The sequence below is a fragment of the Salarias fasciatus genome, chromosome 13 (genome assembly GCF_902148845.1).
Source record: "Salarias fasciatus chromosome 13, fSalaFa1.1, whole genome shotgun sequence".
NCBI lineage: Eukaryota > Metazoa > Chordata > Actinopteri > Blenniiformes > Blenniidae > Salarias > Salarias fasciatus.
This window is the reverse complement of record NC_043757.1, coordinates 20182628-20205025: the sequence shown is the minus strand read 5'-3', so window position 1 is coordinate 20205025 and position 22398 is coordinate 20182628. Positions and strand designations below refer to the sequence as shown.

The following is a 22398-nucleotide window of genomic DNA, read 5'->3' as shown; positions in this document are numbered from 1 at the left end:
AACTTGGCCCATCAGCATTTCAAAACATTAAATGTAATCACACGCCGCATCAAACCAACACCGAAGAAGCTAAATTGCGCCCAGGTAATTTCCCACTACAACTCCCAACACCTACAGCTCCTGCCTACGGTCATTACGGCGCCGGCGGCTGCTGAGGACGAGCAACACCTACCATAAGTGTCGAATCGGTGTTGTTGCGTGTAAAACAGCCAGCAGGGCCCCTCCATTGTCAAGAAACCAAATATTGTGCTCTTCGTCGAAAATCTGCATCGGCACACAGAGAACAGAAGCGATTTGCTCCACTCGTTTCATGAAAACAGCGCGTCTTTAAGTGCAGACGGTTTCTCACCTGTCTCCAGCTATTTCCTGCATCAGACGTTATAAACATCCCAAGGTTGCTGGAGGACAGCTGTGTTCCGATATTCCCTGAGTACCAGAAAAACCACATGAATAATTTTAGCGGGTGTGTATTTACATAGCAAAGCCTCCACAACACACCTATATGTCCAAATCAGCTGATAAAATTCCCTGAATTTGCATGTGTTCTCATTTACCAGCTGGAAAACCAGTTTATGACTTTTGTGCAACCTAATCATCTCGCCCCAAAATACGAGTTTTAGGAGCTGGAGTTTCCACATTCGATTTTACTGGCAGAAAGAGGCCACGGCGTGATTCATTTGTGCGTTTGCGCTCCTGTGAGTTCACCCCGGGAAACAAGCAGCGTTGGGACGAGTGCATGATAGAGTAACACGTTACAGTAACGCCACGACCAGCGGCAGTAACCGATCAACAAAATGAACACGCTGTCACAGCTACATCAACACAGAGCCACTGACATTTAACTCTAACTGTTACGATTGAACTAAACTCCTGTTAAACGAGTCGTTTCGGTGAACTGCACCTGTAGCCACGATGATTCCTGGGACGGACTTCTTGCTGGTGATGGGTCCGGATGTGTAGGGGTTTTCAGACATCTCCAGGTGAAGATGCAGCGAGCAGAATGGCTGTCAACAAAATGGATTCCAATATAGCACAGGTTGAAACAGTATGTATCTCAGATCTCGACAGAAGCAATTATAATTAGCTTTGCTTTCAAACCATTCTTCCCATTGAGAGGAAAAGTGCGAACATTTTCAGAGACCATTTATAAAACAAAGATACTTTGTTCTTCTCATCTCCTCTGCCAGAAGAGAAAAAAAGAAAAGAGAAAGAAAAAGCGAGAAAATGGCTGAGAGGACACAGAGGGCATTTGAATTGTTTCATTCTAAAGCAAACAAGGCATGTAATTAAAATTCTCCAAGATGCACTGATAAAACTGGCAAAATTGATTCAAATCGTTTCACTCATCTCTCCGACTAAAGCATGCAGAAAAACATCAATAAGTTTTTTTCAAAGCGCCGAGGTTGGGGAGGTTCAGAACGCAGGCGGGAGCAGAGTGGTCGTGTACGACACAACGAAAGTTTGTAACCTGAAGGATATACATGACTTCAGACTCCGCTGAACATACTGGCTGGATTAGGTGAATATAATACCTGCTGAATAACAATACGGCCACCTAATGTAATTCAGTGTAATCTAACATTCATTAGTCCAGCGTGACTACCGGTAGTAAATTGAAATCACAGAGGTTAATGGAAAGTCTGGACCCCTGAAAAGTAACGCGGCGGCACCCTGTGCCGCCACACCGATAATAAGAATCCTCCAGCTGAGCATCTCTCCGGTCATTTAGGAGGCTAAAGAGACGGGCCGATGCCGAAGCCGGCGCCTGGCAGGCAGAACATGGCTCTGAATCCCAGAACATCCCAAGCACAGCCGATGAGCTTGAAACATTTGATGAATGATATATGTCACAAGCTTAATTTTGCATGAATGAAGGCATCCATTCAGTCCTGCCCAAAGGCACAAGCTCACCAGAATGCAGTGAAGGTTATTTCCAGCCACATCAGTGGCGGGAGCCGGCAGCAGGGCCCAGGTTTGTCCCTTGTTGTATGTGATAAAAGTCTTGATGTGATTATCTACCAGTTTGTTGGCGAGGTACATGCCATTAATCCCCTCCACCTATGAAGGAAAACAGCAAAGGTGCTTTATTATCTCAGCGATTTTGACGTCTAGATCAAGAAATGAATCCACAAATATTTCAGAGGATTAAAAAAAAAACTTCAGCAAGATAAGCAAAGTAAAGATGTTTGACAAATTGTCTTGAACCCACACATCGGTTTTGCTAAAATATGAGCGTTCTGCTGCAGTGAAGTGCACGAAGGTGTTTCTCACATTAGACAACTCAATCAACAGACAGGAAAGGGGCAGAATCTATAATGCAGCAGTTCAACTCTACTGCAAACTGAAGACTTCGAGGTGAAAAGATCAGCACAGAATGGAATTTAGCCGCCATTATCTGTGACTCAGTATAAACACATTTTTTTTAAAGAAATGATCCAACCATTAAACAACTGTAATTATGGGGAAAAAACAGCTCCGTATTTATCAACACTAGATGGCTTATGCTGCTGTTGCTTTTGCTTAAATTAATATTTCAGCAACATTATACCATCTGTGTTTGTCTTACCTTTGTAAAGGAATGTAATATGAATGATAGTGCTGGTATACTGGAATACATGAATACAGTCAATCAGTCTTTCATTTATATATATATATATATATATATATATATATATATATATATATATATATAAACAACTGAATGAAAACCGTAGCTTAGAAACAACTATGTTAGTGATTGCTTTTTTTAAATGACATCTCAAAAACAATGCATTAATATTGGAGCTCAGTAAGTCTTAATGTGCCAAACTATATGTAGAACTAAAAAAAAAAAAAAACACCACTGGCTTTTGCATGTGTTTATTTTATCTATAGTCAATGGATTTTCCTGCCTTACATTTTATAAAATGTCCCCACACGTTATATAAAAATCTTAAATTTTTATCTGGAAACCAGTGAATAAATGTAGATAAGAAACGTCACGTAAAAATCAAATACCTGCGTTTTACACTGTCACATAACTGTTATGGCATTTATTGTGAAAGCTTCCGATCAATGAAGAACCGCTGCAATTATAATCACAGCTCGGTATATTGACAGGCGTTTTCAGAGCGTGTGTTGGACGAGGGAGGGGGATGAGGGGCAGCGGGGGTCCGGGAGCAAAGCTAACTACACACCTTATAAAAGTCGACCAGGAGGTTGCCGGCAGGTCCCCGGCTGGTTCTCAGGTTCTCTAATGAGAGGATGAAGTAGACCCCGGGGGAGTCGGAGATGTACAGGCTATAAGTGTTGTTCTGATTCCACTCCTGGACGGCGGCGAATACCTGCTTCTCGTCCGTACTGATGATATGCATGTCCTGCAGGGGAGACCAGGTGAGCCTGAATGACAGCTACAAGCCAGCGAACAAAACAGAGCTGCAGCTACAACGAGAGCTACGAAGTGACATTTCTCTACAAACAAGGGTTGTACAACGTCTCACCAACAAAAAAAAAAAAAAAGCAACAAATCCGATTCAGGCTGTTTTCTGGTTTCTTTCTTTCTTACCTTTGGCAGACAATACTTAGGTAATTTCATCCTCTTGAAGGATTCTCTCATGTAGGAGACGAAGTAGCTCGCTCGTCCTGACTTGGTCACCTTCAAAATAAAAAGTCCAAGAAATATAATCACTCTCTAATCAGTTGAATGTTGTGTGTGTGTGTGTTCGTGTGTATTCTGCATTCTGACTTCTCGTGGTGCTGTGGGCAGCAGAGTTTTCTGTGATAACACAAAATGGAGAGGGATGTTCTTACGGGACATGCTGAGCCGTGCAAAAGCTGAATACGCTATTATATTGTGACCACTTGCCCAAAATTGTGGTAAATATGACAATCGCGACTGTGAGAGCGGCGGTGAGGACTGCGAGCTTCTCTGCACATCTGCCTGAACGTGACGGATGTCTGAGAGCATCAGTATATTATAAAATTACTCAGTAATCATCTTAAAACAAACTCACAGCATCGTCCATCATATGAACAGATGTCTGTATGTTGAACAGCAACTCCACTGCTCGGTGTGTCACAGATTTATCTGTGGTGTCTTCCTCCACTGCGTGCTGTATATAGCGTGTAGATTCCCCCATATGCAGCGAGCTGAGATGCTCTGTGTGTTCTGATAGCTTTCGATAAACTCCAGTAAAAGTTTGGCCCACATCTTGTTTGTTGGGTCGGCCCACACAGGCCCGCATGCATCAGCGAGCCTCGGCCACCCATGGCCCTGTCAACTTTTCCTTCCCTGCACCACTTTTTAATAGATACTGACCACATGGGACTGGGGACGTCCCGTACGAGCTGCAGTTTTTATGAAGCTCTAACACATCAGCAACAGGCCACTGTCAGATTCACTCAAATCCAGTTTTATTTTCTGATTCTAACCTATGATTCTACGATGAAAGCCATATAGTTAGCATTATTGAAAAAATCTACAGCAAGGCAACACCTGAAATTCTGCGCTGAACAACTCTTTTCTACACTGCTATTTTATTTATCAGATGTTTGATTTTGGCAGAGTGTTTGTCTGGTATTTACTTTTCCACAAGCGCCAGTTTCAGATTTGCAAGTAAATATATGTGCGCTACTCAGAGTGGACTCTATAATTCATGAACATTTATATTCTATGAATAATTACAGAGTCTTAAAGTGACATTTTGTTGTATATGGACATAAAGGAACGTAATGGGGGCAACACAGTGTTTTAGTGGTTAGTTCACGGCGTGTGACTTCTCTCTATTCTCGTTTTATCCCACGGTCCAAAAAGCTAATGCTAATACTGCCCAGAGTGTGTCTCTTTGTATTTCTTCTGTTAAGGGCTGGAGACCTGTGCGGGGTGTACGCCGTCTTCACCGTGGATTGGCTCCAAATTGACGGATTAATCTAATGGAAGTACAGATACTAGAGGTGTGTGAACTGGAGTGATTTACTGTGCACTGCCATGCCTTCAGTGCAGATTACATGAATTAAAAGACATTTTCAAACATGAAAAAAAGACCTCACTGCACCTGTCAGAGGTCATAATGTTCTGGCTGATCTGTGAACGCTCAAAGCTGCTATACTTAGGTGTTTTTTTTTAAAATCTAATATGTTGAAACTTGCACTTCTCCCTGGAACCCACTCAGTGGGCGGCTTACGCTCTCACACAGCTTCAGCTCACTGAGGCTCGGTGTTACTTCAGACCACGTTTTGCACAGGAGATACTTTCCCAGGATTCAATTAGAAGCCCTGTTGACTGTATTTCTGATCAATAAGAATCTAAACGTCTTGATTGCTTAATAAGTGGCACAATGATGCACGTGAATTATCCTGCGTCCCGAACGCAGCTCCATTGTGAGACGGGGGGACCAGAAGCATCTCCTGCAGCAGGCGCGCTAATTCGCAACGCATGACCGGCTTGATAAAATGCTTGCAATTTTACTCTCCTTTCTTCAGTGTGAAAAGCAACCTAAAATCACGGCCACAACAGAAATTATTATCATTATCTCAATTAGTCCAAAGCTGAGAGGCTGTGCAAATTGTGTTGGCTTTATCTACAGTGCGTCTTGAAGATCTTAATGCACTACCACTTTCCCATCCACTTACAGGCAGGCCAACGCCACTTGATTGCTTATTTTCTAATCAACTAGAAGGATGGTGTTTGTCCCCCAACACACTACATTAGGGCTCTAATGGAATAATCTATCGAAAATCAATGAGCTGCATTTTCCCAGGCCACATTTTTGAGGATGTTGCACTTGGCTGTTCCTCCTTTCCCAAGAGACTTTGGAGGTGTTGAAGACTGCTTATTTCGTTGTAGCCCAATCGATAACCTCATTACTCTTTGTCAAGTTAAATCCAACTGCCCCGAGCAATGAAAGTCACAAGAAAGTCATCTGTGCCACCTCAGCCCCGTGCAGACACTCTCCGTGTGTCCAGTTATTTTCGCCGGCGTCTTCCACACGTCTGCCTGAGCCTCGGCGGTCAATCTCAACTCTGCTATAAATGCAATTTGGGCATTTTTTTTTTTTTTTATCCAATCACCATTTCTGAATCACACTGAGATACATTTTTTTTCATACATTTTCAGTCTTAAATCGCAGCCATTCCAATCGAGTCTGTGGATTAAGCGTGTTGAAAGTGAAACTGGGTCACTGCTGAAGTACCGTTGCTGCAGCATCATATCATATCAAAAGATTAAATCTGTGGATAAATAAATTAAAAATAAAACCAACACCAAACATTGAATTCAAAATGAAAGCATGTAGCTCCGGAAAACTATTAGTTTATTTTCCTGAAATGTAACTGCAGTCGAACAAGCGCATCAAGCCTGACCAGTGCAGGGAAAATGACTTCGCTGTGGATGGAAATCAATGACAGCGGAGGGCATTTGGAAATTAAATTTCTAATAATGACCTTGACTGCAGCTGTCTAATTGGAGTCAAAGTCAGAGCGGCTGGTAATAAGGACACCAACCTGTCTATTCACAGTTCCTCTGCCTCGTGCACTCAGCGAGCAAACACATTTTTCAGGCACGAAGCATGTCTGTGCGGAAACTCAGACACTGAGCGTGCCTTGACATGAACGAGACAAAACATAATCAAAACGCACATCGGGCCAGCGGGGGGAACAGGTGTGGCGAGGAAAGCCATTATATGGATTTTGATGGAAAAGCATGGATTGGGTGCGCAAGAGGGGCTCAAAGAAAAAAAAAAAAAAAAGAAAGAAAAGAAAAGGAAAATGATGAGTAAAAAAAGAAAGAAAGTCAAAGTTCACAGAGACAGCAGCCTTTGCATGAAAAGATGACAACTGCCTTGGTGTGTTTAGGAGGAGTCATGTGCCGCTGTGCAAACCTGAGTGAAAACATATTCATCCTGCACGACCAGTGAGTTGGTGTCTACGTGTCCGGGGAACAGGTACTGTCGGGAGCCTTCGCTGCACCGCTGAGCTCTGCACTTCACATACTGAGCGCCTGAAAGAGAGAAAAGCTCCCTCAGAATACAACAAACATGAAGAGAGATACATGATCGGCTTTTTACTCAAGTAAAATTAAGATGTACTTCAAATACAAAAAGTAAAAGATAATCCACTGTGTTTGAAATTTTTAATGAAACAGATCACAATTCCACATTTATCACAGTATAAAGTAAAGGCAGAGTCATTTTCCACATTTCCAAACTAAAAAATTTGAACGGATTCACTAAATGAAACACTAGAAACCTCAAATCTGTTTCTGAAGTTGTAGTGTTCAACTAATAATGATGGAGCTCCTCACTGTTAAATCCATCTGTAGCTTCAGTCGTTGAAACCTTGTCCTGTCAGCTAATTTGATCCTTTCACTAAAACTCAGAATTATCATCTGTGGAAGCTGAAATAAGTGAGCATGATAAATATTTAAGGTGTGAAATGTACAGAAACATTAACCTGACTGAACATGTCCACTATGGATGTTCTGTCTCGGGTTCATACAGTTATGAAAATCTCTTGTTTTCATTGCTTTTCCAGTGATTGTTAACATGTATTTAAACTGACTGCTGCTGTTTGCTGCAGTTTTATTATTTACAAAGCTACAATCTGATATGTGGTCAGATCTGGAGTCACGCAAGAGACCTTTGAGAACATTATTTTATATTTTCTCAGTCATTTTTCCAATGAGACTTGAAAAGAGAGCAATTACTTTGTCTAAACAGAAGAAGCATTGTTTCATTTCAATCACAGAGTTTATTTTTCTATAATTGAATGTTAAACACGATGGAGCTGAGTAAACCCTGACAAGCCTGATCTGAATTTGGTTGTAGACAACTGTTAATTTGTCACACAGCTGAACTGTATGTCTATACAAGGAGGAACACTTTGAATATTTTAAAATGATACATGATCTTTCAGTAAATAATGTATCTAGTGTCGTCTTTTTATGGGAAAATTGATCAGCCTGAATGAAAGTAAGTAAATACTGCAGTACACATCCCTTCAAAGTTGATTTCAGGGCACTAAGAAAATGCAAAAACTTTATTATTCACTAATGATCAGAAGTACAGCAATTCACCCTTAAAACCGTCTTTACTGGAGCTGCTGCGGATGTTCAGTGTATACGCTGAATCCACACCAAGTTCACTACTTCTGCTGTTTCAGGCTTGAATAATATTCGGCCACAGACGCTAATCAGCTGACAATTTCAAAATCCAAACGAGCTCAGACTCCAGACCACAGCAGCAACAAAAAGTTCAAGATGTTATTGCGAGTTTGTATGCTAATTCAGACACCGATTTTCTCACCACAGGAGGAATGTGACTGTTTTTTTTTTTTTTTCCTCAGCAACAGAAACTCCTGTAATTGGTTTGACAGAACGCGCCATGCCGTTTGGAAAGGGAGAGTTGAGGTTTGTCTATGAAACACAGGGGACAGATTAAGGGGAGGAACCATCCATCAGCTCGCTAAAACTCTCCGTTTTCGCCAGCGGACACCTTTGCTGCTTTACTAGACGTCAGGGACCGATATGAAGAGCAGAACAAGTCTCATCTTGCCCGTGACCTCGCTCTAAATGAGAGGCGAAGGGGTCCTGAGGGTCCTGCTACTGCAACAGAGAGGAGTGCTGCACTCACGGCCTTTCGCGATGCGCGTCTCGATGTGGACGACGTCCGACTCTCTGTCCAGCCCCATTACCGCCCTTTGGAAGTGTGGCGAAAAAGATAGAGAGGAGAGGGGCAGAAGCAGAAGGAGGGTGGCGGGTGAGAACAAGAAAAATGAGATTAAAAGAGAAGAGAGGGAGGCGGCATCACCGCTGCAGATGGACATCCCTGTCCTGAGAAACACGCGACAATGTGTTTTTATCATCCTGTAAATCAGTCAGTGTGGAATCTGCGCCACCAGCAGCAATTAATCTCAATTCACCAAGGCATCAACAAAGGAAACAACAAAGGAGAGGGGGTGACAAAACATCCGCTGTCCCCATAAATATCTACCATGGCAAATGTGTGTTGTTATGAAATTGTAGGTGGCTGCAACAGCGGTTTGAAAAATAACTATTTGGTATAATGCGCATGAAGGAATAGTATTCAGGAGCACAGATAATTCATTGTTTCGGGTGCCGCTATACCCACTGCGCTTATCTTATTTATCGAGCGTCACACTGTCCGTGCATGTGGAGAGAGTGTCCTCAAACCATTGTCCTTTCCTTGCCGGCTGCTGAAAAGCACACTCGGTTTGACACATACCATGACAAACAGGGATAAACGGGTTTGCATCAATATTCGAGCCTTCTTTCCGAGCAGCCGAGATTACTAAATGACAGCGGCAACAAAAACAGCATGTCATGTTAGCGTTATGAAGAAAAAAAAACACACACACACATCCTATTCCTTCAGGTGTGCGTGACGCGAATGTAATCAGTGACTGGCGCTGACGGAGGGATCTGTTTTTGACAGGAGGTCAGAGGATCCCTGCTACAGCAAAAGGGTCATGAACACTATCATTATGCAAATCACGATCAGTCGCGGCACAAAACGGCTCGGAACGCGTGACGCAAGTAATCATACCAGTAGAATCGGCCTGGCATCACGTTGTCGTGAACGAGCTGCCATTTCCTCCCGAAGTCCATTGAACTGTACAGCTGCAAGACAAAATTAGGCCAGTCTCCATCACAATTAAAGTTTCAGGAGGGGGGTTTTGGTAATGAGCGGACTCACATCCGAAACACATGAAAACGCGACGGTAAGAGACGCCAACGCGTCCAGGATCATGTATGAAGTTATTTTTTTACTTGAAAAGTTCATTGAGGATTCGGTCTGAAGTTACCTTGCTGTCATGACTGTAAGCCAGGATCCAGTTCTCCTGTGCAGGGTGGAAGAGCAGGCTCAGGATGTTGAAGTTAATGGGATGCTTCTCAAAGCTTGCCCCTTCATCTGAACTGATGAGAACAGCGCTCTCTACCTCTGGGTCGCTGAGCATCATTATCTAAAGTACAGAGGGCCAGGCGAGGGATACAGTATTAGAAGAGGAGAGGAGAGAGCGAGACTGAGAGACAGCGATACTGTCATTTGGCTGCAATTTTAAGAAACTGTAATTTGATGTCAGGACTAAGCTCGTGAGAGATCAGACGAAGGCGGGGGGGGTGGGGGGTGGATAAAAGCGGCAGGGAAACACCGACCTTCTGTTTGTTGGTGGGGCAGACGTACAGGTAGCTTAAAACCGTCCTTAAACCCACTTTGTCATTCAGCTTGCTGTAGGTGCTTCCGTAATCCGTTGATCTGGACACAAAACCAAAACATCATGGCATGTCTGAGGACAAAAATCCATTAGGGACAGATTTTGAAGCGCCACAGCAGCGGTTTGGCATGTTTTAGCCCATTAACTGCAGATCAGTCGTTCTTTACAAGACCGCCTCTCCGGAGCATATCATACATTTTCAGATTGATTTTCTACCATTCAGGCAGCCTTTTGCTTTAAGGGATGAAAAACAACTTGCAGACACTAGCTTCATGCTAATGTGTTTTCGTTGCTACTGTGACTGTGTTAAGAAATGTGCTACACCAAAAAAGAAAAAAAAAGAAAAAAAAAGTGCGTCGTCATTAGTCCATTAGTCTGTCTACAGTATGTGCTCAAATTCTAAAAAGGAGCAAATGTGTAAAATAGGCGGTGGGTGGCAGATGAATAAAAAAGCAGACCTTTCAAGCAGTCAGCGTGGCAGAGCTGAAATGTGTTGTATAAACAGTCGGATAAAGAAACATCACTGCCAAAGAGAACTGACCACTATGGAGAAATCTTTCCTCGAGTCCTCATTCGGCTGACTAAAGCTTGACTCTAAAGTGAGATGTCACGAGGAATAATCTATGCAAATTAAAAAAAAAAAAAGGAAAACAGTATTGAACCTGTAATAAACGATAAATGTCAATATCAGTGAAATCAAAAGTATAAATTGCAAAGTATAAAACAGACATGGGCAACTGGTTGACCCCGTCTTCACCTCATCTCAGTGATAAAGTCATTTTAACCAAACTTCAATATGATTTCTAAATAACCGCTAAACCAAGATATAGATGACAAGATTCAAATAAAATTTAAAGGAACATTAGTAGCCAAATTAGTGCGGGGTCATCATTACAAGTGAAAATCGTCTGGTGGCCACCATAATCTACATTGACCAATTCTGGTAAAAACAGCAATTCACTTCAACAGATAGCATGGTATTGAATTACATACGCACTGAAATGACAATAAAATATGTCTTTAGGAACGAATAAGCTTTTAAACGACTGGGGAAAAACAGAAATAATCTTCCTGATCTGCATAAAAATGAATGTTTGAAGTTTTCCCTCTGGGATTAATAAAGTGTTTCCTACTTCTACTTTTATTTCTACTCAATTTTACGACATTTTTGCATGGTATAAAAAAGACTGAAAAATCTGTCTCAATCTTACAAATTTATCATTATTGCAGTATCAACATCTGCCAAAGACAGATTGGAAAAGATGAGCTGAAATGTGAAGTGGCATTAATCAGGATTAAATTACAGGCATTGTGTGATTTACTAATTTTAAAATAAATTTAAAAAAATGAACAGCATTAATTATTTCATGTCTGAGGGCTCCAGCAGAGGGAAAATCAAGAAAAAATAAACCTGTTTATAAACAAGAGATTCAACAAGTTGCTACTTGCGCAAGAGAAAGTCACTTTTATTGAGAAGAGCAAATCCTAAAACACGAAGACACGAACACCACTGACATAAATCTTTGTATTTGTGTCAGTTCCATTGTATACTCCAGATAATCGCTCATTTACCTATCATCATGTCGTCTCGTCAGTTTGTTGCTATCGAGTTTTAGGACACCGAACCCCAAATTTCTGTGATCAGTTTGATTCCTTCTAAGTTGATGCACGCCACATATGAACAGTCCATTCCTCAGTGTCTTCTGGTACGACCAGCTGGAGGGTCGACTTGTATACAGATAAATGTGTTGTGGGCACATCTGACTGTGACCAGTCGGCGATACAGTCGTGATGCACGTGCACGCCACATGTCACGGAGCAGTGATAATGATAGATTCATGCATTTGTCTCATTGATGATGAGTTTCCCTGTAAAATAAACGGTGCAAAATCAATGTTAGCATGAAGAGTCCAGCTTTGGAAATGCTTAAGAAATAGCTCTGCAAACAGTTGATGGGATAGATGAAGCTTGCAATTGGCTTTTCATGCTTCAGGAAGGTGCGTCATGCCCCCTGGTGAGAATTTCTTTGTGTTTACAAAAAAAAAAAAAAAAACTCCACAAGGTACCTTTAGCATTTAGTAAAGATTTAAACGTGCTTATTTCCATACTGGGGCTAATTCAAAGCCTTGCTGCCGCGTGTAAAGTATAACAAGCTCTAATGCTCACAGGACAAGAAAATATGGTCATCAGGAGACGCATAAGCCCAGTTTGTTCAATTTTCGTAATTTTAAAGGTTGGCATATTAATTATCTCGTTCCAGCTCAACAACGGCGGCGGCCGCGGCTGTGACAAACACATCGCGCACACGCCAAACATCCATTCTTCACATGTCAGCCGAGCGTTTACCAGTGTTTGCAGGCTCATTTTCATGCAACCCCGACGCGCAATGAAACCAGTGGCTGCCTCTGAGGAAAATTAATTTGCAAAGACTCAGGTCTGTTTTGCAAAATGGTCAGCAGTAGCATAAGTGAATTTGTAGTCAAAGGGATAAACCCATTAAGTATGTCCATCGTCTGTGAAAATAACATCCTTCAGAGGGATGGAAATACTATAAGCTTGTAGTATAGAAGGAATAACCCAGCTTTCATGTGTGGAGACGTTCACGCATTAAAAACTGTGAGCAAAGAATTCTGAAGACATCCTTATAAGTGCAGGGTGAAATCCCCTTTCATATAGCTTTTTATCTTAAATTACAGCCAGAATAGCCTTTTGTTCTCTCTGCTTTCAACTGATTTAGATATTTAGTTTCATTCCCTTTTAGCCAGCTTCCCTCTCGGCGGGGAAAAGCTGAAGTGCAGTATACTTTCGCTACAGAGTAACAAATTATCTAAATGGAATTTAAGGTGAAATATGTTATAAAAGACACATAAAAAAAGAAAAATATATGACAGTAATTGATCCTGTCCTTGGTGTCATTAATTAAAGGGCTGGTGTTTAACTAAAAGAAGACGTGTGGACGTGTCAGAAAATGCTAAAGTAGCTGCACTTCACATAGCTGCGTCGAGTGACAAGGGTAGATGTGTTTGTCATCCCGATCCTCATATTTCACCTCGCCACCAAACACCCAGTCCTCGCTCTCAGTTCTACCTGAGTGCTTCCAAATGTAATTTCGCTGTATAATTGGATAGGCACCCAGTGTCTGCGATCATTGTCTGTGCATTAACTTGAATCATCCCAATTGCTGTTGACATTGTTTTCAAAGACTTACCCTTAAACACATTTGTATGTATGCTTAAACACTCCTTTTGGTTGGCAGATTTGTCTCCTATTGTGGAGCGGATTGAAAAGCCTCTTAAAGGATGTTATTACATTGTGAAGGTTTTTTTTTTTTTTTGGGGAGGGGTGGTGGTGGTTTAGTCATCTGGAAACACAAAAGAGACTTGATGTGTGTTTCGACGGCTTCTGCAAGTAACTCATTGATCTGCTCGCTGCATTTTGCCACCAACAGAGGCCCCGGCAGCTGTCGCCATAAATCATTTATTGCATTATCACAGAAATAATTTACTCCTTTTCCTTTTCATAACATTCAAATCTGCGCTTTTCTAATACTCATGCTAAAAGCCTCGGTGCTCCCCCCGAGGTACACTCTAATTTACTCCTGGTGCCATTGTTAAGCAGACACCTTGATGATGGAAGACCTCCTGTACACAATATGGGATTTCAAAATGTGTCAAGTCGGGTGTAAATCTTCGTGGCGCCTCTGGTGAAACCGATATTAATTTGAAACTCTATGCTTGGCGGACTGATGGTCTCCCTTCCACGTGCATTTCAGAGTGGAATGAGTTCTCTGCCGGCTTCAGGAGAGGTGAGAGAAAAGGCATATCAGTAGCTGGATTGGGCTGGATGGTATAACCCTTAATGAATTCCGTTCTTATTTATGGCCTGACAGGGCACTGTAAGTCATCTCTCAATACATACCGCAGGAAATTACTACAGCTATATAGTGGCAATTGCATGTCAATTGCTTCTGAAACAAAAGGTTACAGATGACAATCAATCAAAAACTCCATCAAGAAAGTTTCTAGGTCAGAAGGAAAAACATCACAGCGTCAAACAAAGAATCCCTCAAAGCCAACTTCTCTTTTTTTTTCTTTCAGAAATAGCTTCTAGAAAAGTTTTTTTTTTTTTTTTTTTTATCTGTTGATAGACAGAAAACAGGTTGGACTATTCTTGTAAAAAAAAAAATGTTGTGGTGTTAGTTTTGTTATTTATGGGTCTGCGGGGCGCGGAGAGGAGGGTTCAATCTGAACTACTTCCAGATCGCTTTATTAAAACATACTTCATATTGGTTTCCACTGAAACTTGATTGTTCATATCCCATCCAGAGAGAGCACTATAAATCACACTTACACAATACAGCCCCATCTATGAATATATTACTCTTATTGTTTTTGCGCTTGTGCTTTTGCATCTTGATAAAGTTCCTGCAATGATGTGGTAACCTTTCTACTTACATTAAAGATGTGAAACCGGCGGCTTGCAGGCCAATGTCAAAAAAAAAATCAATCATCAAACAGGTGAAGATGCATTATAATCACATTGGAGTAGATATTCAATTCAAATTTCTGCTGTTACTAAACGCATATTAAGGAAGAAATGTGTAATTTTGAGCCATGAGGTCGGATCTTTTCATTACATAAGCAGGCATGAAGTGCAGTAACACAGTTTGACCCTGGTAGTGAGGATGACATACCCGTGGCCTTCACAGCAATCCATGTCGCCCTGATTTAGATGGAATGAAAAACAAGGATTAAGTCGCAGCAACTCACCTCCAGAGCGAGCTCTCCGTCACAGCCCCCAGGTTGAAGTCATACAGCTTCGTCAGAATCAAGATCACCTGCAGCACAGCAGCAACAGACACATATCATTAGCTGCCAAAGTCTGCATTAAAGAAGCTTTTGAATGAGAGCACACATTAGCTGTCTACACCTAATGACGCAGAATGAGTACAACACGTGCGCTGCGTTTCTTTTATACGAAAATCTGCCTGGTACAGTATGTTATCCCAATGACAAGTGATCCTCATGTTGTCAGGGGATGTCAATCTACTGGTGGGAGGATTTCACTTTCATATCCATGTGGGCTGTCAGGAGTTGTGTCTGCATCTCATGTGGAATGATATCTACATGACAGCAAACTCTGAACATAATTGTTCAGTGAACAATGAAAAGAAATGTAGTCAGAAGCTATTTTGCACCACCTTCTTTCATTTCCTTACTCTTTTCTTTCTCATCTTTTATTTTTTTTCTCCCCTCGGTCTTGCTTTTGCACTCACAATAAGCAGCTAGTTTGTCCGCGACGGCATCAACAAATCTAATTTTAAACGGCTTTACGGCACATGTTGTGTCACTTATGTTGATAATGTCAGGAGACTGCATCTCTGGTTTGGAGCTAAATGATTTTGCATGTTCTCTGTGGATGGTTGGACAATGCGATTCTTGGGGAACAAAACAGTGGCCAATAAAAGCCTGCCAAGGCACAGAGGGCAGAGTGAAATGGTGTGCAAACGCATTATTGTCACTCCAATGGCATTATAAATGACTTCCCACGGGGATGCTCATAACTCACATGATGGAAAAAGAGGGGTAGGGTGGAGGGTTTGGGGCAATGCGTGAAGAAAGGAAGAAGGAAGAGCGGAGAATAACAATCAAGGCGCAGAAACATGACATAATATGATGATTTTTCCCCCCAAAAAAAAAAAAGAAAGCCATGAAAGATGGGTCAAAAGCTCAATTACAGTCAGTTTAAACACATTAACCTTAGGGGACCCGTGGAACGAGTCATTAAACCATGAAAAAGTCACACAAGACTCAGTGGAACAAAGACACGCCTGTAAGTCTGCTTTGAAAATGTTAAAAACCCAATTGACCCACAACTTAGCCATCAAACGGCCACTGTGCATGGCTGGGACTATCTGCATTACAGGTTAATTAACCAATCACACAGAGAGATAAGCATTTGCATAACTAAATGCACCATGTCTGCAAGGTCCAACGCTAGAGTCTGAATCAATTTGGAGTGCAGACTTAGTTAAATGGCTGTGATGTTCGGCCTAATTGCCTGCTTTGAAAAATAGATACGAGAGAAAAACTCTGCCAAACTGTTGATCGTTTGTCTCCTCGGCTCTCTTTTGGTGGCAACAATGGCTCCGTGTCATGGGACATTATAAATACTAAGAGGTAAATTGAATCTGGAATTGATTTAATCAGTGTCAAACTAGAGGCAGTTCATTTGTTGCCACAGGGATTCAAATATCCACCGCAGCAAATTAACTGAATGAACCAACAGTTTTATGGGTTTCAATCACTTGTACCAATTTGCACGTGCATCCCAATTTCATCAAGTGCTCACTAATGTCGCTAAATATGTTTTTAAAAGCTGGAAAAATAGCCCCGAATGGCCAAAAAAAAAGAAAAAAAAAAGTTGGAAGCAGCCTCCTCTCGGCGGTGGAGCTGTGATCGCCATTAGGAGATCTCCCCTTAACTGTCGTCAACGTTGTTTGCGCGGTTGGCTCATTAACAAAAGCTGACCCAGCGAATCGGGTCAGTGAGAATCCACCTCAGGGACCGACAGACTAGCGAGGCAGATGACTGTTTGGATGATTTGTCCCTAAGTGGATACATCAAGAGTACATCACCGGAGACAATGCGCTCCTACGTCTTCTGCGTTATTGATGGGCTGTGCGTCTGCGGCTCGCCGTGGAAAGGGGAGCAGCTACTATACATGCAAATGCTGGGACCAGTCGGCAGAGCGTGCCAGATGTGTGACTTTACCCTGTGAGATCCCGACAAATAAAGCCGCGTTCGACGCAGAAGTCTAAAGAGTTTATGGTGCAGCCTTGCTTTTATGTAAATACTGGGAACAAACAAACACAAAATGGCTTCCAGAATTATTTTGAGCCTTCTAGGTAAATACAATTCTCCATGCATATCATCGCTCACTTGCATACATGAAATTAAGTAAGGGCCCTGGAAGGCCAAAAGCAGTGCATTTATTCATGTTTATGTTTTATTGATGTGAGCAAAGAGAGCTTTGCCCCAGGAAAGTCAACCAATCATTTTTCAGATTGGCTCCCACCCTCAGAGGAGTTGGGTTTAGTCATCCTTTTATCCCGACGTTCTATTCTTGTCACTTTATTTTCCTTCTTTACTTCCTCTTTACTTCCACTCCATCACTCTACTCAGCATGTCATCCTTTTAAAACCAGGTATTTTGTTTGAAACGGAGCGTATTTCATGCGCTATATGTGGAAGAGAATGTAAACAGGCACGATACTCAGGGCATCGTGTACCGTCTTAAAACTTTGACCCCTTCAGACAGCTGAAAAAAAAAAAAAAATCCGCCTCCATGGCAACGCAGGTGCTACAGCCGTAATGTCACGGTGATATACTGTATCGGCTCGACGCAAATGTCTCAGGCCTGCACACTGCGCTCGCACAGGCGCTCAGCCGTGCAGCGCAGGCTGCTGGGCCGGATCACGTCTTCACAAAGTCCATATCAATCCAATCTCTCTCTCTCTCTCTCTCTCTCTGTTTTTTTTTTTTTTTTTTTTTTAAAGAGAAAAACGCTCAAATTTTAGGGAGTCTCTGTGGGACGTGAGAGGCATCTCAACACTGCGATGGTGGGCAGGAGATTTTCAACACAGCTCGCAATTTAGATATGAATCATCTCTGCATACTGTACCGCGATACGGTTATTAATAAAATGAAATACACTGTTGCTGCACATCAGCCCAGCGATATTGTGCTTTCCAGCAGCAGGCTTCAAATGAAACCTGTTGCTTATTCAGCCGCCGGTATAGCGTCGTTACGACGGCACCCCTCAGATATTGGCTCCGTTTAATTGGGTAGCCAAGGGAAGAGAATGAACCCGTACTCTAAACATCACACCTCCACAACATCTCTTTTCTGCGAATGAGCAACGCATCATGGCAGGCAGGAACAATCTTTGGCAATGCGAGGAATATCGCCACTTTCATGTGGATCCGCCGCTGTTTTTGAACTTAACCAGAGGGGATGACTGAAATGAGCTAAATTAATTTCCAAGGGACCCCCAAAGTTGATATCAGTGAATGATGTAAGGCTCCTTCTAATAAAATGGCTAACAGCTGATGCTCAGAGAAGGCTTGACTCTGGTTTACCATGCTTACCTTTTAATCCTGTGAAAAGTTCACCATCAAAACGATACGTGTTTACACTCTCATGAATACACATGAGCTTTTGTATGTTGCACTGTAAACACATCCATACACAGAGAAGAGCCACCTCCTGGGACTCGTCCCTGTCTATGTTCGTTCCTCTGAGTCTAACCACAAAATCAAAATGTCTGACAGCCCGCTGAAATGTGACTTCACTAATTAAAGAAATTTCATGAGGAAAGAGAGACAGAGTGCATGAGAGAGAGAGAGAGAGAGAGAGAGAGAGAGAGAGAGAGAGCATTACTGCTCGGGCCTGATTTTGACCAAATGTTCTCTTCCTCTGGCAGCTGTGAAGAGGTCGCTTCTGTGATCTTATCAGAATAGAAGAAGAGGAATGTAGGTAGGCTTTGAATCCATCAAGTGGTTCAGTCAAATATAATTCGACAAGCTTTTTTGTTTTTCCTTCTGTACCTGCAGAGAGCAGATCTCACACAATTGTTTACAGTTAAAAGCTGGAAAACAAATGTTTCCAACAAAGGCCTGTGAAAGTATGGAAGGAAAAAAATACTATTCACAAAACAGGGAGCAAATTTGTGTTTGGTAGAGAATTTCTTTGGTTGTGACACTGCTTTTACGTGGGATGAGCGGTATAGCCAAAAAAAAAATAAAAATAAAAAAATGTTTCTTTCACTGTTTTAAATGAAAACAATCATCATTTCCAATTAGAGAACTTTTAATTCCAAACAGCATTGTTTCAAACTTTCTTCCTTAGTTCTTTTTTTTTTTTTTTTAACTTTTATTTTAGTCTTGATGGTGCAGGTTGTTTGAGGAGTGGAGCTAAATCACAATCTCGTCGCTTTAATCAAGCTGCAGTTAGTGGCACTTTGTGTATTTTTCACTGTCACTTATAATCAAGTACATAAGTGCAATTCACACCAGGTGATCTACTTGTAAAATGAGAAATATATAAAAAAAACACCCATGCTATATAATGCACATGTTTATGAAACAGTTGACCTTTGAATACTGTTGAATCATCTGCCTTCTGATCTGAAGGTTTGCACATATTTGATACTGTGTGATGAGAATGAATCTGACAGGCATGTAAGACAATGCTCACAGGCTGCGAGGTGCATCTCACGTCACAAGCAGTTTTTAGTAATATTTCATATTTACAGTGAGCATTGTGATTTACAGCTTCTGGAAGCGTTTGTGCTGTGCTTCTTATTAACGTGTTCAAAGAGGAGGTTCACACTGGACTCAGCGCTCCATCCAGTCACTCCATGACCAACACAAGCAACGACACGTGTGAAAACCTCATCTGAAATCTCTCTTTACATAGGATCAGAGTAAGTCTAATGTGGTTAAAAAGTTCCTGATTCTTTAAATAATCTCCAATAAGAGAAATGTGTACTTTTACTTGAGAATTTTTATAATGGAGCACTTGTGCTTCAGTTCCGTCCCACCTCTGGAGTAAATTACAACATTCACCCACTGTTTTATCAGAAAAAAACAACTTTTTGCAATAATTTATGTTTGCTTTGCTCAAATTACAGATGTTATCTAGCCAGTGAAGATGACAGCAAACTGCTGTAAATACAGTATGTTGTTGTGAAATGTGGCAAATGTTGGTTTTAGACAACAGCAGCAAATTAAAAATGTAATTACTGCAGAATCATTTAACTGATATCAGAGTAACTATTAATCAAAACGCCATCTGAGGTGACATTATGTTTCAAAGCAAAGTTTAAAACACATTTATAATAAAAGTTAGAAAACAATGTATATATTTTTGCAGCTCTTTTCAATTTTCTCCTCTGATCTTAAATTCCTTCTTTCATTCTTACAACTAACGCTCAGCATTGTCTTTACCCGCAGTCAAACTGCGTTGAGCAAAGCTGCTGTGAAATTATGGGGCCGTGTGTTTATCCATTCATAAAGAAACACTCATACAAAAAAAAATCCATTCCTACTGTAAGTTTTCAGTAAAGCTGCAACAATTCAGAAAAAAGTGTAATTTTATGTCAGTTAGGCACAGAGGACCACTAAATTCATTACACTGTAAGTACTCATGCTTACTGCAACTTTTAAAAACACATTCATTGCTAATTTTACAAAAGGGTGCCATGAAGGATTATAATGATTTCACACACATTATTTCAATTGCAGGATGACGAAATTAGTTTTTGGGTTGTTTTTTTTCCTTTGCTCTTGTAGCTCCTGCAGCTCTGCAACCACGATATTGCCCCCCCCCCCCCCACCCACCCTTACTCCTCCACACTACCTGCTCAGAAGCAGGCACCAGATCGACACAGCTGGCTGAAAACAGCCCAGCATCCAGCAGCAAAAGGTCAAATATCCAATCTATGAACGTATCATTACTGCGGGAAATTCCTAAATCCATATACTAAATCGGTTTTGAATATTTGGTCGTGCTATAGACCATTATTGAACAAGTACATTAAAGAAGTGTGCAACAAAACAATGTGGAAGAAATATATGATTAACAGCAAGTGCACAATCATATCAGCAGCACAAAAAAAACCTACAGATTTACAGGTATTTCTAGAAGATTTGCTGCAACACCATGAGGACTATTATTTTCCTTGAGATGTCTACTTTTTACATAATTTATTAATGTTTTACATGTCAATGCACAGGAGCCGATTACCCTCAAATGTACTCCCCCGATTACAGTTTTACATAAAGTATAGGAAGTGGTGTGAGAGGTGGAGGCGGGATGATGAAAAAAAAAAAACAAAAAACCTGTACAACAGGATTGGAGGTGCCAAGTCTTCCCAATAACGCTGATCCACGGAGACCCCCTAATGCATCCTGCCCATTATCAGACAGCAAAAACTGGCATTTCAGAGCGAGAGGAGCGAGCCGGGACTCCATTGTTCACCTCACTACACGGCAATTCACCGTCCTGTTAACGCAGACGCCATCCCGGGGACACAAAAATAAAACCTGTTTCATTTGTTGTTAAGCTCATTACATTCTCAGCTTCATTAAGGGGAAGGAGACAGAGACCAAGGGCGAGAAAGAGTCGTTTGAGTAATTTGACAAACACCGCGCTTTCCTTAAGTCAACTATCTAATTAATGTCTCAGATCTGCTACCCGCACCGGAACACATCTCAGGTCTGTCGCCGACTATCAGAGTTAATTTCCATCTCCTGTGCCATGAGGGGAGAAGATCACCATCCACGGCCGATAAAAACTGATTGTATTGTCTCCTTTGTTAAGCCAAGTGGGATTCAGGAAAAAAAAAAAAAGAAAGAAAGAAAAAAAAAAAACATGCTTAAAACCGAGTACCGATGCAGACGCAGGAAGTAATCTGTACATCAAAATGAGCTGAACACTTAAGTGTCACAACATCTCCAGCATGATAGTCATAAATTGTTATTCCACTTTCCTCCCTAAGATTAAAGATTAATATATTCATGCATCCATTAGAAATTATCTGACGCAAACACCTGCAGAGAAAAGAAACACAGTATTGGTTGCAAATTTGCATAAATTTCTTTAAGGCTTGACAGCAGCGAGGGCAAAATCAAGATGCACTGCAAGTGGGTGGAGGGAGAAAAACACAACATCTTGATTGTGGCTCGGTGAGGACGTCTCCCAAGCAGAGCACTTAGCAGAGAGACAAATGTCTTTTAAGAGAAATGGTTCGGTCGAAGAGAGGCCTTACTCTGTCCTCATCTTATCTGTGGGCCAAATTGATTGTTTGTACTTTTGTGGGTGAAAACATACTCCGGGGATGCAGCTTTCATCAAGTAAACCCCAGCGAAACGTCCCCCGTGCATTAGTCTGCTGTCTGTATGTTTGCTTATCCAGCCGAGTCCTGAGCTTTGGTCATATAACCCTGATGCTTCAAGCTTGAGAGGTTTCACCAATCAATTCAGCCCATTATGGAGAGGAAATTAATGAAATGGGCTGAATATAAAAGGGTTTCACTTCGAATACAGCTCTATTGTGAGGATTTTTTTTTTTTTTTTTGTGGGGCTATGTTGTACTTTTTTCCTGCTGCCAACAATACAGGATAATCT

General features: G+C 41.5%; 1 protein-coding gene across 1 annotated transcript in view; it reads right to left on the bottom strand.

The window, feature by feature from the left end:
* Window positions 1–22398, bottom strand: part of LOC115398862 (VPS10 domain-containing receptor SorCS3-like) — a 52372-nt gene that overhangs the window by 17415 nt on the left and 12559 nt on the right. Inside the window, exons 2-13 of the mRNA XM_030105854.1 lie at window positions 14979–15046; window positions 10151–10250; window positions 9799–9957; window positions 9540–9613; window positions 8607–8671; window positions 6858–6976; window positions 3545–3634; window positions 3177–3356; window positions 1912–2058; window positions 902–1004; window positions 350–426; window positions 173–264 (exon numbers count right to left, since the gene is read on the bottom strand). Of these exons, the coding sequence (XP_029961714.1) occupies window positions 173–264; window positions 350–426; window positions 902–1004; window positions 1912–2058; window positions 3177–3356; window positions 3545–3634; window positions 6858–6976; window positions 8607–8671; window positions 9540–9613; window positions 9799–9957; window positions 10151–10250; window positions 14979–15046 (1274 nt within the window). The remainder of the gene's footprint in view (window positions 1–172; window positions 265–349; window positions 427–901; window positions 1005–1911; window positions 2059–3176; window positions 3357–3544; window positions 3635–6857; window positions 6977–8606; window positions 8672–9539; window positions 9614–9798; window positions 9958–10150; window positions 10251–14978; window positions 15047–22398) is intronic.